This window comes from Henckelia pumila, chromosome 3 (assembly GCF_033568475.1).
Source record: "Henckelia pumila isolate YLH828 chromosome 3, ASM3356847v2, whole genome shotgun sequence".
Lineage (NCBI taxonomy): Eukaryota > Viridiplantae > Streptophyta > Magnoliopsida > Lamiales > Gesneriaceae > Henckelia > Henckelia pumila.
In genome coordinates this window covers 146,535,818-146,551,724 of record NC_133122.1, presented here as the reverse complement: position 1 = coordinate 146,551,724, position 15,907 = coordinate 146,535,818, and the positions used below count along the sequence as shown (strand labels likewise).

Below are 15,907 nucleotides of genomic sequence, written 5' to 3'. Positions count from 1 at the left end.
GTTTAATGGGCTTAGAGTGAGTGATCAGCAGTCTGGACCAACCCATGAAAATAAATAAGTCCGGAATATATATTTAATTATTTTTATGCATAAAGTCTATTTTAAGTATAAGTATATTATATTATGAAAAATTAATTAAATATATATTACGGACATATTTTCAGTGCATACATTCATAAAATAATTTTATGGCATGATTTAATGTTTAAGGTTGAGCTAGAAAATAATTTTTATGTTGGAAGTTGAAGTAGTGTGACAATTTAAGGGGGACCAGTCCCCACATGTTAAGGGCAGTTTACTGTCAATTTAAGGGTAGTTTACTACCATTAAGAGGTGATTCGTCACCGCCGCGTACGTTGGTTTTAAGAGACTGATCAGTCGAACTTTTAAGTTTAAGGTTACACTATGGATATGACCATGCGATGTTAGAAAATGTTATGCTTAACAATGTTATGTATGTATTATATGATTATATCTAAGATCAAGTAAGCAAGATTTTCAGTCATGATTCATGATGTTTAAGCATGCTCATTCATGTATATGATATGTATTAATGTAATTATGTGATGCATTATTTTTAATCTTGTTATAAAGGATTAGACATGTTGAGCCTCTAGGCTCACTACACTTATATGGTGCAGGTGAGTACGTAGAGGAAGATGTAGTTCCTACCGGTGGTGAGGACGTATGAGCGGACGCGCAGTGATCCCCCGTGACCGCCGGCTGAGTTTTCATGGATATTTTAAGAATTTTAAAACTCTGTTTCTTTTATGTTTTGTCAGTGGTGAATTTTAGTATTATTTTTATTAAGTAATTTTATTGCATGCAAACTTTTAGGTAGATTGTCTGACAGTATTTTAATTAAGTTTGACTCAGTTATTTTAGTAAAAATGTTACGTTTTATTTATATTATTTTTAAATCTGTTTATTTTGTGCATATATGTATGGGCATGTATGTACATCTATTTTACTTAGTATTATTTTTTTAAAAAAAAAAATTTCCGCATTTATTAGTAGTAGATGTTTCAAATAATTTTAAGGAAGATGATATTTTTAAGATCATGATTTATGCATGTATTTTATGTTAATATTAATGGGCAAGTAAAGGAAATATTTTTGGGAAGTTGATGTGAATTGTGACAATTATGTTCAGGAGCTTACGGATCTCCGTGTTAAGGTTGCGTGAAGTGGCATAAGAGGCGTAGGAAATCCCCGTGTTAAGGTTGGGTGAACCTTTCCGCCGCGTACGCTGGTTTATAGATTGATCATTCGCTTATGTTTATGGTCACATTTCACTGATATGACCCACAGAAAAATAATTTTTATGTTTATGACATGTCAATGCTTATGTTATGTATTATGTTACGTATTATCTTATGATTTAGATTACAACGCAGTTTATGCATATGGTTTTACGATCATGCATGCATTAGAATCCTCAGGTTATTTTTATATATGTTATGTGCTTGCATGTGGTTTATTTAGTATATAGTACTCGTTATTAAAGGTAGAGCATGCTGGGCCTTTAGGCTCACTAGATCTAAATGGTGTGCAGGTGAGTATGATGTTAGTCAGGAGGTTGTGGTCCCGACTGGTCGCGAGGACCTCTGAGCATTCGTGGCAAACTAGCACACCCGTGACCTTCGCGCTTTTATGTTTCAATGATTATGGGATTGTATCAAACTATTTTCCGCATTTTACGTTATTGATTATTTACGCATTGATTTATAATGTGTTCGAGTATTTAAGTTTTGATATGAAATCACTTTTTATTATGTATTAAATTTTATGAAAATCTATTTTTAAGTATAGATGCATATATGTATGGGCATATATGTAATATTTTTTTTAAAAAAATAAATTTACGAGTAAGGGTTGTTTCGGTGTAGCTGAATGATATAGTTAGAAGCGTTGCATGCATAATAGAATACTTTTGACATGTTGTAGTTGAAGTTTACTTTGGACATGTTTTGTATTTATGTTTTTGGCTAGACTTTGAACTTGTAGTTTGATGTAAGAAAGCTTGAAACTTATACTTGAACTTGACTCATATGTATATACATGTTTTTGTATGAAGTTAACATGTGTTGGAATTGATATAGGTTGAGAAAGCAGGTTTTGAATAGCTTTGACAGCAATAGAGAGCTGCAGATTTTCGAGCAGGATGTGCTTGCTCAATCGGTAGTGTTTGATCGATCGAGGGAGGCCTGGTAAATTTAAAACAGAAAGTTGAAATGTTTCTGCTCGCTCTATTGGTAGAGATTGACCGATCGAGCGAGGTCATGTTTGTTCAAACCCAAAAATTGTTAACTTCTGCTCGCTCGATCGGTGATCTTTAACGGATCGAGCGAGATACTTACTTAAAAAAAAAAATTAGTTGCTTGAATGTTCTTGATTTATTTATTTAAGCTTCTTTTAATTGCCCTAAGAATGAGATTAGCAACCCGAGGCCCTACAATAAAAGATGAGATTTCACAAATTTTTTGGGATCGAAATTATATAACTATTAATGTGTTTTTTTCCTATTATGCAAAATAATGGCAGTAAATAACAAATGATTGACAAATGACATGTGACAATATGAGCAAATTTTAAAGTTTATCAAAATATTTTAACGGATTATGAGAAAATATTTGCACTTGTCATGAATGCAATGATTTGACGGTGATATATATAGTAACATCCTCGAAAGATTTGATGCTCAAAATATTATTTTTGCCAACTTGAAGAAGAAGAAAAAGATATTTGGTCTTAAAATAACACATCTATGGCAAAATCAATATCTGAATCAATTTTTGACAAATTAGTGCACAATATTTGAATAAGAATAGTTAATAATTTCAAGTGATGTTTGCAAGAGCTAGGAGGAGCAATCAAAATTGTACTCATTTTTCTTTGTCTATGATTTTTTCCACGTGGTTTTTCATAACAAGATTTTTAATATGACAATTAACAAGTATCAAGATATGTCGTACTTTTTTTTTTTCCTTTACTAGAATTTTGTACCAATGAGTTTTTTTGGGTAAAGTTTTAACTAGACGCATTCATCGTCAAGAAGACATCCAAAGAAAGTATATGTTGTTGTACTTTTTTTCCTTCGTTCAGAATTTTCCCACGAGTCCCGGTGAAGTTCCCTAACATCCATCTTGCCAAATGGAGATTTTGAAGAATCAGTTGTTTGTGCAAATAATCATCTAATGAGAATGTTATAAATATATTGTTATGGAAGATTTGTGATCAAAATAAATATGTCAAGATAAGATATTCAAATATTTGTATTCTCTCTTCCAAAAAATATATATAATAAAATAGTATTCTATTATTTTCTCCTATAAATAAAAGTCGTTGAGTTCAATAAAAACTACACATAATTATTGATTCATATGAATTCTCTGCTCTCATAAATTCTCTCAACTTCTCTTTTTATTTCTCCAAGGATACATACAGTACGTTGGTTTTTATTTTTGGACTTTTTCTTTGCTTAAATTGATCGAGATGTCCTTGAACGAACTTGCTAAACTTTTTACTTTACTTCATTATAAAAGTTTTTATATTATGAAGATAAGATTCTATCTAAAAAATTTTAAATTATTTTTCTATTAATTTGATTCTAGATTTTTTTGTCTTTTGTGCAAATAAAGGGGGCTTGGGGCAAATTTCCCAACAAATGAATAAATCGTGTTTTCCTGCTCTCCGGTTTTTAATTTTTAATCTACCATTTATATTGTAAGATAATTAAATTTGATTAATTTTAGGGCTTTTGCCCTCTCTCAATCTTAGAAGTATCGACATTGGTGTAATGGTGTCAACGTCAAATCCGACACACCAATTTTAATGGGTAATGAAATCCTACACTAAGGATAATATTCAAATCATGTATTCAATGGTTTATATTTCTAAACATAGGCGTAATTAATGATATATTGTTGACGTGACAAATCATAAGACATTAGATTTATGATTAGACTAAAACTCATAAGATAGATTGAACCCTTTACTCTACATCGAGCTGTCAAACGTCATCCATCAAAAAAATCAAAAAACCATCATAATTTTTTTTAAAAAATATCATGCATGAAAAATTAAATAATTTTAAAATTAAAAATTGATCAATCGACAACAATACTTAAATAATATGAATCTTTCAACTTCATCAACCATACATAAATTATTATAAATAATATAAAATTTTCAAAATTCATCAATTATACATAATCAATTATGTATATATCATTTCAAATAATATAAATCTTTCAAAACTAATCGATTATACATAAGCCATTAAAAATAAGATAATTTTTTTTAAAAAAAAATGACGCGATCGCCTATCAAAAACTTAATTCATAGTCTTCAACCCACATTTTTTAATGAAGAAGCAGGTTGATTCGACGTGACAAACCCAAAATGACAACTCTTTAAGCTTGTAAAAATTTTACTTGTTTTTACATACCCTTCTCTCCATGGGGATGGAAACCATTCCCAAGTCCCAACTACTTTGAGAACAAATTTTGAATGATGGTTTGGTGAGCTAATTGAAAGGATTAGTGGCTTTTCGACAAATAGGCAACAAGAGCAGTAGAAAGTGGCAAAACTTGGTCTCCAACAGTTTTCACAAGTGGGGGACAAAAGAGATCACAAATTGAAGTGAATGGAATTGGATTTGATTCTTTATTTTTTTTCCCCTTTTTTTTTTACTTTAATAAATAAGAATTGGATTTGATTCTTAGCCTTCCTAAAAAAAAGCATAAATTCGTTAACACTTAACCACGTAGAACCGGTTCAGACTTCAGATCACTCAAAATCATGCAAGGATTTTGAGATCTCTTGTCTATAAAGGGAATAAATCAATAGTTATCGATATTTACAAAGTCACACCTCCTTTTCCCTTATAAAATGTATTTTAACATATCTACAACATAATTCACAATGTCCTAAATAGTAATGGCTTATTGCAGGCTTGCAGCCTACATCAAACTGTAAGAAGATGTTTTCATCAAAAAGTTGGATAAAAACTTTTGAAGCTTTATGCACAAATATCGCCTACAGTTCAAACAATTTTTACTTGTACCGTACAATTAAACAAGAGATAAGATTATGCTACACAAGAAACAACACTGTCAATTTTAACCTTTGGATGAGATGAAACCCACCTATTTTGATATGAGATCCATTCCTTCACAACCCTATCCGAGGGTTGCGGCTACCATGGAGTAACATAGGCCAGCCACCTCAAACGATAATAAAAATTCCAACAGTGTTTTAATCTCATTAATTATTGTTTTTATTTCCTCAAATAGCCCGCCCTTGATCATTGAGAAGTCTCCAATAATAAAGTTTCCAACATGTAATATACACTATTAATCTAGACACAAACAACGTGTAGCACAAATGGTAGTTTTACATTACAATGAGATGGAAGCAAGCAGTTAACCTTTCCTCTTGCAGCCCATTTGCTAGGTTTATTGTACACCATCGGAAAGCAAGCCATTGCACGAAACACGCAAAAGAAATTGCTACTCCAAATAGTAATATACTTTCCCACAAGAAATATGCCCCAGCTCAATTTTCCATTTGATTACTAGCTCCATTACAGTTTACAGATACAACAGAAACCAGTGTCATACTCTCCTATATAATCAACCTATTATTAATAGTTTTGCATACAGAAATTACCACAGAACATCAACCTACGATCGCAGAAGATATATCAAGCTAGGAAAAAAAGAGGAAAAAGAATTTCAAGTTAAATTAGAAGATGTAGAGATTAGGAGATGCTCCACATTATCAAGCTCTTCCACCAGTGTCAACTTGGCTTGATTGCAAACTCGATGCTCAAAAGGGTTTGTGCTGTTTCCACTGTTTTCTCCCCTCCTGGATTCATTGATTCATTGGTCAAATCGCTTTCTTTGTCCATTGACAGTTGGGTTTGACTCTGATATGGTTTCATTTTGATATTTTTTAGACTGTCGCTGGAATCAGAAGTATCATCAACTAGAGGAGCAAACTTTGAGCCATGGCGCTTTTTTGGTACTGGCGTGTCGTGATCATGAACTCCCTTGTAGGTTATTACTACAGCACTAGTGTTATCCACGGCTTTCTCGATGTGCTTTCGAACAGGGCATCCAGCTGATGTACATCTGTAGTAGTTTCTGAAATTCATTTAAGAGTTTATTAAAACAAATACAGACCAACAGTGAATCAATATATGAATGCTAATTACTTAAGAATAAGGAAAATAGGCTTGACAATTTATTGGATGTCAGAAAGTGGGGATATGATTAACAATTAATGCCACCGGCGATGGTGCAACTCAAAATATTTTTTAATCTTACAGCAGTTTAAACACTCTGTACTGATTGTTTTGGCCACATATGCAACCACACAGGAAATCTGAAACAATTAGCCCACCAGCTCAAGCGCGCTTTGTCTTACGGTCTACGGACCATTGGACCCTGCAGTAAACCACGTAGCAGGAGCAAATACTATTCCGCAACTAACAGAATTGCTTAAAAGTTGAAAGTTTTCTCACGAAGTTGAGGTAGTCCTTTGTCCTTTCATTTGATAACAATCGACATCTCACTTTCCCATTCTTGTAAGACTAATTTCATACCTTCCAAATACTGGTCAAAGCTAAAATGCGGTACTAATATTTTGTGGTAGCAGTGAATCATTGAAACACCGTTTGTGATTTCGAACCGACGGGGTGGTTCAAAAATCAAATATGCACAGGGGTGTGGACACAACTCCTTGCCAAAGATAATATTCAATTACCTTCGAGATTTTCAAGGGAGGGAAAAAAACAGTCCAACCATTTTGTTGAAATCAGGATTCTCATAAGAATCAATATTAAAATGTTACACTGGGATCTGGAATTGTACCTTGGATGAGGATTCCCCTTCACCATCTTCTGTCCATACTTGCGCCACCTGTAGCCATCTCCTGAAATCCCCATGTCACCAGCTGCATGAACAACAAATTTAGGTTTCTTTCCAGATTTGGAAAGAAGCTCCGATTCAGCAGTAGAACTTCTCTTCTGCCTGGAGATTTGTACAAGGTAGTTAAATTCATCTGGTCAAAATAATGAACGGCATGATATCACTACATAAACTGAAGAAAACACAGGTAACTAACAACTTACCTGTTTACACATTCAGGGTCATCAACATGCTCATCCTTAAAATTGATTTCCGTGGTCTCGTCAGATCCACTTGACTCTTGCTGCTTTGTTTCAGGTATCTGATCAATTCCACGCAAAGTTTCTTTTGAAGACGTAGATGGAACTGGGTCGCTAGGGCATCTCAGTGAATGGGTTGTATCGTCACTACCATTACTTGGCATGATTGGTCGTGCAGCCTTAATTTCTCTGATGCAATTTGGCTTTTGGGGAGGATCATGATTGTGGAGACTTCTGTAAACAGTCTCCATGACACGGTTAGAACGATCACAGCAGTCAATCTTTTTGGCATAACAGTCAGAAAATGTGCATCTGTAATAGCTCCGAAACCCCTCTGGACTCTTCACTTGCTTTTGACCATATTTGCGCCAATTGTATCCATCAGAAGAGGCCTTCAGCATGGGAAGAGTAGCAAAAGGTTTTCGTTTGGGAGAGTAATCCATGTCCTGATCTCCAATGCATGGATTCCTCTTATTTTCAGCTGGTACTTCCTTTTGTTCAGACGAAGATGGACTAGGAATAGAAGAACCAGACTGAGTGGCATAAATAGGTGACAGCTCCAGCTTGGATGGACCATCACACAGCCGTATCTGATGTTGTATCGGGGCTTGGACAGGTTGACCAGTGATAATTTTCAAGGGTTCCTCATGGATTGCTTTAACTTGGTCCTGAGGTAATAAAAACAAGAAGATAAAATTCCAGAATAAAGTTGCAATGATTTTAAGCCATGTCAAAGTTGGAATATGCAGATCTCCTGAATAGCAGGAAGACAAACGAAAATAGAATAAATTTCATCAATCTCATTATTCTCGTCTGTTATGAAGCCAAGAATGTTTGAGTCGACAACACTTTTTGTGATGTCTGAGGCTGCAGCAAAATCAAGTGCTTCAGAACAAATAGAAGCATGCAGATAACATACTAATTCACTTGAGCAGCCAAAGGCCAGACTGATGCAATAAAAGTTTAAGAAATCATCAGCACACTCCAATTTTATTTCCATCTGCCATAGGTTTACCAGAACAGAATTCACTGTTTTCTAAACCAATACCTACCATGCAAAACCTAACTCTAGATGAAATAACATGCAGTATCAAGTTTGTTCCCACGTTTGAACTAATTTTTCTTCCATGGGATAGTGCAAAACTCAGGCAAGATGTAAAGGCGGTGTTCAGCTGAGAAAAAAGTAAATTTGCATCTCTTGTTCAGAATTGATCAAATCATTAAAATAGCCATCACATTCCACAGAAAAAAGGTTGTTTCTGTTGACGTATATAATAATAACTGAGTTTACTATGAATATGTAACAGGACATACAGACTACCCAATAAATGTATCTCTATCAACATTTTTCAGTTTAGGACCCATAAAACAGGTAAATTCCAAACATTGGAATTTGCTACATTCAGCAAGGTTTCAACACATTAGCTGAAGCATATTTTAGGTACATAACGTGATTATGTGAATGATTTTATCTATCTGGAAGCAATAATTTAGGTAAAAATGGAGGAAACGTCAACAAAGAAGTTACGACATATTTCTTTCAAAAAAAGAGTGGTGGAAACAACTAATTTACAGTCATATCCAGAATTAAGAAATATTTCCAAAGCATGTATAGATAGACACTCAAGATTCATGAATGAGATGAAATTAATTAGCTTCCACTTGTGCTTTACTCAACTTGAAACAAATTAACTCAATCAAGGTAACCATGTAATGGTGAATATTAGAGAAATTCAGGTTTCAAATATCAAATGAATCCAGTACAAGAATGACAGTTAATAACCACAGTTCACATAGAAAATTCTGAAAACAAAAGCAATTTCTTCCATGTTCGTACAATCACAAGAACTTAGAACAATCAAGCTTCCCACCATGGAGAAAAAACAGTATAAAAGGAAAAAAATAATCTAACCTTTAACTCTTCGACTGACAGTAGAGGTTGCAGAGAATACTCCACAGGAACCTCTGCAATTTTAAAAATTCATCAAAATCATCAGTCTCACTCGCTCGTCCGTCGTACACACACATGCACACGCACGCCGGAACACACACAGTCTTTGATCGCACAATTCCATCACCTCAAATCGTTTGATTCACTTGAGATAAAAAAAAAATCCGAAAAACCATACAAAAAGATGTATTTATGACGTACCGGATAAGTTGCGAGTGGAATCATTATTTTGGGAACCACTCCCTGACAACCGTACAGATGCTAGGGTTCCCAATTCAATAGCTTTTGATTCTCCGCTCTCACAAGAGGAAGCGTTCTCGACCGTAAAATCATTTCCATTATCCCTACTCGGTGGCCTCCGTTCATCGTCTTCTCCGATTGTTTCGCCTCGAATTTCTTCTTCTTCACTTGGAGGATTCGAATTTCCGGTCACCGCCGCAAGTAAAGCCTCCGAACTCCGATTCGTCCCCTCTTCCATAGCTGGATCCTACACAGAGTCAGTGTGTGAGTGCGTGCTTTTGTGACTGGTAAGAGATGGATTACAGTTCTTTTATTCGCAGATTCTCCTTCTGGTTGTGTGTTTCAAAATGACGAGAAATGCCCCTCTGGAAACGGTATTTTACTGACGGTGAAGGGGTTAGTTTGGAAACCGTGGGGAGTAGTCTCGTAATTTCGGTCTGAAGGGGTGGGTTGAGTAGAGTGGCGTGAACATCTTTGGAGTGTCACTAGAAAAATTAATTCATAATTTAATTTTAACGCGAACCGGACATTTATTCCTGGTTTGGAGTTATGTGTGATTTCTTTATTCCATTCCATTTGACCTTCGTTGACTCCGGTTGGGTTGGCTGCCCTTTCCATTTATAGTCATTTTTCATTACTATTTTTTTTTTTGAGGAATTTTCATTACTATATTTTGACATAAGTATTACTAGTAAACTTAAAATAAAATTAAAAACCCATGTCTTGGGCGATAATTTTTCTATCTAATAAAAATTCAACGTGTTTGAATTTGCAACAAGTTTTTTTTTTAAGCCAATAAGATTATTTAGAAAACATTAAAATAACATGAGTTTGCTCGGGAAAAAAAAATTGCTGAGATAGAAAAATCAACCCAAAAAGTCATAAGTATTGAAAAATGAAGTGGGTCTATTTGTTTCTGTCCATAGGTTTTTTTACTTTAAACTCATTTGATAATTCTGTTTTTCTTTTATCTGAGAATTTCTTGTATGTTGATCTAATCAATTCATTTTTATGTCTTATAAAAATACCACATAAATTTCAAGATGGAAGTTATCATATCGGGTATCGTTTTGGTACGATGGTTTAGTAATCTGTGTATAATTTATCTTATCTAATCTCGCGTTATTCTTATCATATTATTTATTCATAATTTAATTATTTATTTTACATCAATCAAATTATTAATTATTTATCTTACATCAATCAAATCATTGAATTTAAATTATTATATTACCCCTTATAAATAATATTATTCATATTTTATTTATTGTTAAAATGACAAAATGATAATTTATCATTTGTGTATAAAATTTAATCAATCAAATCAAATAAACTATAATCTATCAATCAAATCAAATACTATATTAACTATCATTTTTATTTATTTTTTATTAAATTATATTACTTATCTATGTATTATTTATCCCATCATATCTACCAAACGATACCTCGATGTTGTATTCATGCATGTTCGAAATGTGAATCATAGTATTTATTCCTATGGGAGCCAACCAAGCTTTCAGTGCTGCTTAACTCATCATCACACCAGTGTTCCCAATTCCATCCACCTTAACACTTCGTTCGAGCTGATTAATTGGTCACATTTTGTAGTAACCCGTCTTCAAATTAAGTTAATCAAGCGTATAATTATGTTTAATTAGCTAAAACATGATTAAGAGGTCTTCAAATGGGTTTTAAAATTGAAGAACGAACTCAGAATGATCAAAAAGAGCCCGGAAGAGTTTTGGGTTTCGGGTAGTTCAGATGGTTAGAACCAAGTTCGGACACTCCGAACAGATCAGAGCCTTTGGCTTAAATTTCGGAGGCCCCGTGCAGATCGGATGCTCCGAAGAAAGATCAGACGATCTGATCTCTTTCAGATAAGTGGATATGGATTTTATTGGACAGGATGCTAAGATCGGACGCTCCAAAGGCTTAGATCGGATGCTCCGATCATATTACGTAAGCAGTGACGTCACAACCAGGACACGTGTTCGGAGGGGGTTGAATGGAGAGTTCGGACGGTCCGAACTGCGCCTATAAATAGAGGTTGAGAGCCTCATTCAGAACTCGCATCTTCCTCTATTTTCTCTCCAATTCTAGTAGTCTTTTCGACTTTTAGGGGTTTCTAAGCGTCCTACTGGAAGGCCGGGAGTGGCGGAGCGCTTCGGGAATATCAGCGGAGCTGTGCCTAAGTTTTGAGGCAGTCGCCATCAGTGGGCTAACGACGGATGCAGGTATAACTTTGGATCCCTATAGAGATTAGGGAGTATGTAATAGCTTAGTTAAGGCTTTTAGAGCACAATAAGTGATATAGTGATTATTGCTTATAGGCGTGGATTTTGAGTACCTGGACTGCTAGAGTTGCTAGGGTGCTTGGGTTTTCTCAATAGAGGTACGGACGTATTATCCGAGATACCAGGTTGAATATACATGTATTATGTTTGCATGTTTTGTGTGGCATTTATTATGTGGATTGATATTATGCGGCATGCATGTACACGTTGAGCTTTTATGCCTTGATTTGCATAGCCTGTAGTAGGGGTCGCTCAACCCTGTATTTTAGTGGATGGATTTCCATGAATTTGGATCCGGTTATATCCACGAGTTTTATGGTATGGGAGCCACATCCTGATGCGACGGCCCAGCGTGCTACATACCATGGCGCCTTGACTGAGCAGTATTCTGGATAGGTTTTCCAGTACCCTTTATATTGCATGTGCATGCATGGTATATGTATATTCGTACTTCTGTACTGAGCGTTTTATGCTCACGTCCAAGTGTTTTGTGTTGGACACCTTATTCGATGGGGCATGACTTAGGTTGGACGGACCTGGTGGCAGCGGTCGTTGAGCTATTGTGGTTTTGTGGTGATCCTATTTCTGTTAAGGTTGTTGGATTGGACTTTTAGTACCTTCCGTTCGATGGGATTGTATAAATATTTTATTTATCCCGGTTGTTCTGCCGATGTATGTTGTATTCATGGTTTAAGTTTTTGTTGGATTATTGTTAATTTCAATTTGAGACTTAATTGCATGCTTAATCTCTGATTAGTTAGTGATTTCGGGTTTAGTCACTACATTTATTGGTATCAGAGCATGCATTAATTTTGAGATTTAGTAAGACCATTTTGGGATAACCTATGTTACCTTTGACCAGATGGCTGATTACAATGAAAGCCACGACAGCGGTGGCGGACGCTGGGGTGACGAGGACGATCGCGGGAATCGTTGGGACCACCATCATCATCGTCAATATGATTGAGGAGTTTTAGTATGCATCGTTTTATGCAGATGATTCCTAAGCCATTTGTTGCTTATATTTGTGCCCGCAAGTGCACGGTGTCAAGTTTTAATAGAGTGTGAGTAGAGTATCGTTCCCACAGAGAATGAATAAAATGATATTATGTTAAACATTTGCAACTAATCAAATCCTAATACTATGTAGAGCTACGAAGATGATTTGAGTTTAATAAAACTAAAATTTTCAAGAAATAAAATCAATTAACAACGAGTTCGCATTATGAAAATTCAATAAGATATGAATTCTAGAAGTTCGACTTCACTTGACTTTCCACCACAATTTATTTCTAATGATTTCTTAATTACAAATTATTCTAGTTTATTAGCCAAGAATCCTTATTATTTTCTACTCCCTCTCTCAAGTGTAAAGCAAAAATTCGTATCTAATAGCTAACTCAATATTTCTATCCAAGCTCAACTATTAAATTCGATAAACAGTTCAGTTATTCTTCTATCGACTTCTATGGAGTTATATGTCTCTCGAACAATATAAACACCAAAGATGTATTTTTCTATGTCGTATTCAAAATCCTCTCTCTCGAGTGATATACTCTAATTAATATATCATTCAATCTATGGCCAGTAAATTGAAAGCATTAAAATCAGAAAAACACAAATAAATTATGCGAAGAATTCAAATATATAAATCAAAATATCCAAATCATGGTTTTTAGTCAAGATCCGTCTATCTCTAGACTAAGAAATCAGTTCATGATAAACTTAAAGATCAAATAAAACATGTTTTTCAAACAATCCATCAAACTAGAAAAATAGAGTTTCAAAGAGAAACTAGAACGAAGTTAGAATAAAGCTTCTCCGTTGCCGGATGCCGCCGTCTTCCGTCTTCGTACCGAGTTCTTTTGCTCTTTTGCACTCCAAAGTCTTCAGCAGCCGTCCTTGATCTCTTAATTAGTTCCCAAAACCCTCGTAACCCTTCAATCAAGTCAAGAAATCTCCTTAAAAATCCATCTAAAAACTTTTCAAAAATTGATGCAGTGCAGCTCTGGAGCGCTTGATAAGCGGCGTTGGGGCGTTGATACTTCGACTTTTCTTTTTTCTCGAAAGGTCCGTATAGCGCTGGAGCGTTAGTAACCGGCGCTAGGGCGCCAGTCTGTGCATTTTTATTTCCTTTTTTCCACTCTTTTCTTCACCTCTTTTTGCACTTTATGACTCCTTTAATTCAAATAAAATAGTTTCCACTCCAATTCCTGCAAACAACACTAACAATAAGAAAAATGCATAATATCGCTCGATACATAACAAAAGCCAAGTTAATTCATATAAAATATAAGTGCAAAAATTGTACTTATCACCATTAACTGGAGGAGAATCACCGGATGATGCAGAGAATTGGCTAGAACGCATGGAGAATTGCTTCCTGGAATTTCGGTGTACTAAGGAGCAGAAGATGGAGACTCTTAACTTTCTTGTAGAGGGACGTGCACGGAAGTGGTGGAAGTCAACATCTGCACCTTTTGTGGTCGCGCGAGGCACTGCTACTTGGGAAGAGTTCCGCACAGCTTTTCAGAAGCTGTATTTTCCTCCTGCACTCCGACAGACGAAAGCCAGTGAGTTGCTGAGTTTGCGTCATGGCACGATGACTATTGATGAGTATCAGCATAATTTTTTCGAGCTATTATCGTATTGCCCAGAGATCTCTTCCAGTACCGAGATGAAGTATAACCTGTTCCTCCAAGGTCTTAGTCCGAAGATCCATGATCGTGTTGCTGTTGGTGATGACATGACTTACGAGGGTTTGGTGAGCCGATGCCATCAGGCGAAGGACAGCCTTCGGCGTAACAAGTCTTTTTTCTCCTTTTCCAGGCCAGCTAACTCTTTGGGTCCGAGGACTCAATCGTTCAAAAATCAGGGCATGCCATCTTTTTCTTCTGGCTCCGGTTCAGGTGGAGTTCACCACTTTGGGAAAAAGAAGGGTCAAGGGCAGTGTGCTATTTGTAGAGGGCGTCACCCGGCGGAGAAGTGTTGCAGGTCAGGAGCTTGTTTTCGCTGTGGAGAGATTGGCCACATGAAGAGGGATTGTCCACAGGCTACCGGAGGATCAGCTTCTGGTTCTGGTTCTCATCATTTCGTTCCACAGAGGTCGCAGGGACAGTATATTTGGAGCACCAATCAGAGACCTCGTGTTCCGGACAGGTGTTTGCGCTGAGTCAAGATCAGATTCAGCAGGAGAACGAGGACGTTATAGCTGATACATTTATTTTATGTGGAACTCCTGCATTTTTTCTCATCGACACTGGTGCATCCCATTCTTTCATTTCAGCAAGATTCGTTAAGCGCTATAGGTTGTCGTACATGCCTCTAGACGTAGTGTTATTTGTGTCTACTCTGACTGGTTATTTGGTTTTGGCCAAGCATTTAGTCTTGGGATGTACATTAGAGTTTGAGGGCTCTGAGTTGTTAGCAAACATTATGGTTCTAGCGATGGAGGATTTTGACTATATTTTGGGTATTAATGTCTTGACCTCTTATAGAGCTACAGTGGATTGTTATCAGAAGATTGTTCAGTTTCGTTCGGTGGAGGGCGATAGTTGGTTTTTCTATGGTGAGGGAGCGCGACCCCTTATGCCTTTGGTTTCGGCTTTGAGGGCTGGTCAGGATTTAGAGGCGGGTAGAGAAGGCTACCTTATCCATGTGATTGATACATCCGTAGGTAGCAGACCTGTAGAGGAGTTACCAATAGTTTGTGAATACCCAGATTTCTTTCTAGGGGAGATTCCAGGATTTCCTCCTGTCAGAGAGATCGAGTTCGGCATTGAACTTGTACCAGAGCGGCTTATCGTCTAGCACCAGTAGATTTGAGAGAGTTGCAACAACATTTGAAAGATTTGTTGGATAAGGGATATATCCGACCGAGCGTTTCACCTTGGGGAGCGTCAGTTTTTTTCATCAAGAAAAAGGATGGTTCTATACGTCTCTGTATTGGCTACAGACAGTTGAACCGTGCAACAGTTAAGAACAAATATCCTATGCCACGGATTGATTATTTGTTCGATCAGATTCAGGGTACCTCTGTGTACTCCAAGATTGACTTACGGTCAGGGTATCATCAGTTGCGTGTTCGTGTAGTAGCCCGGTTTCATTTTACAAGATTAAGTTGCTAATCATGATTAGATTTAATAAATCAATATTAAGGGATCTTAATAAGATTTAACGGACCAATGATGTGGGTCAAGAATGCCCGAGAAATGGTTAATGGGCTTATTGGGCTCGAGAAGTTCG

The 15,907-nt window shown here is 36.1% G+C and overlaps 2 protein-coding genes across 2 annotated transcripts; one reads left to right on the top strand and one right to left on the bottom strand.

Annotated features, from left to right (window-relative positions):
• Positions 1-5,493: 5,493 nt before the first annotated feature.
• LOC140890456 (probable WRKY transcription factor 32) lies at positions 5,494-9,691 on the bottom strand. The gene is made up of 5 exons (XM_073298243.1): positions 9,327-9,691; positions 9,087-9,139; positions 7,139-7,842; positions 6,879-7,037; positions 5,494-6,149 (listed from the first exon to the last, which is right to left on the bottom strand). The coding sequence occupies exons 1-5, from the start codon at positions 9,601-9,603 to the stop codon at positions 5,804-5,806; spliced, it is 1,539 nt and encodes a 512-aa protein (XP_073154344.1). The 5' UTR covers positions 9,604-9,691; the 3' UTR covers positions 5,494-5,803.
• A 4,573-nt stretch (positions 9,692-14,264) lies between these two features.
• LOC140889693 (uncharacterized) lies at positions 14,265-15,472 on the top strand. The gene is made up of 2 exons (XM_073297417.1): positions 14,265-14,823; positions 14,949-15,472. Exons 1-2 carry the CDS (start codon positions 14,265-14,267, stop codon positions 15,470-15,472), a joined length of 1,083 nt encoding a protein of 360 aa, XP_073153518.1.
• Positions 15,473-15,907: the final 435 nt, after the last annotated feature.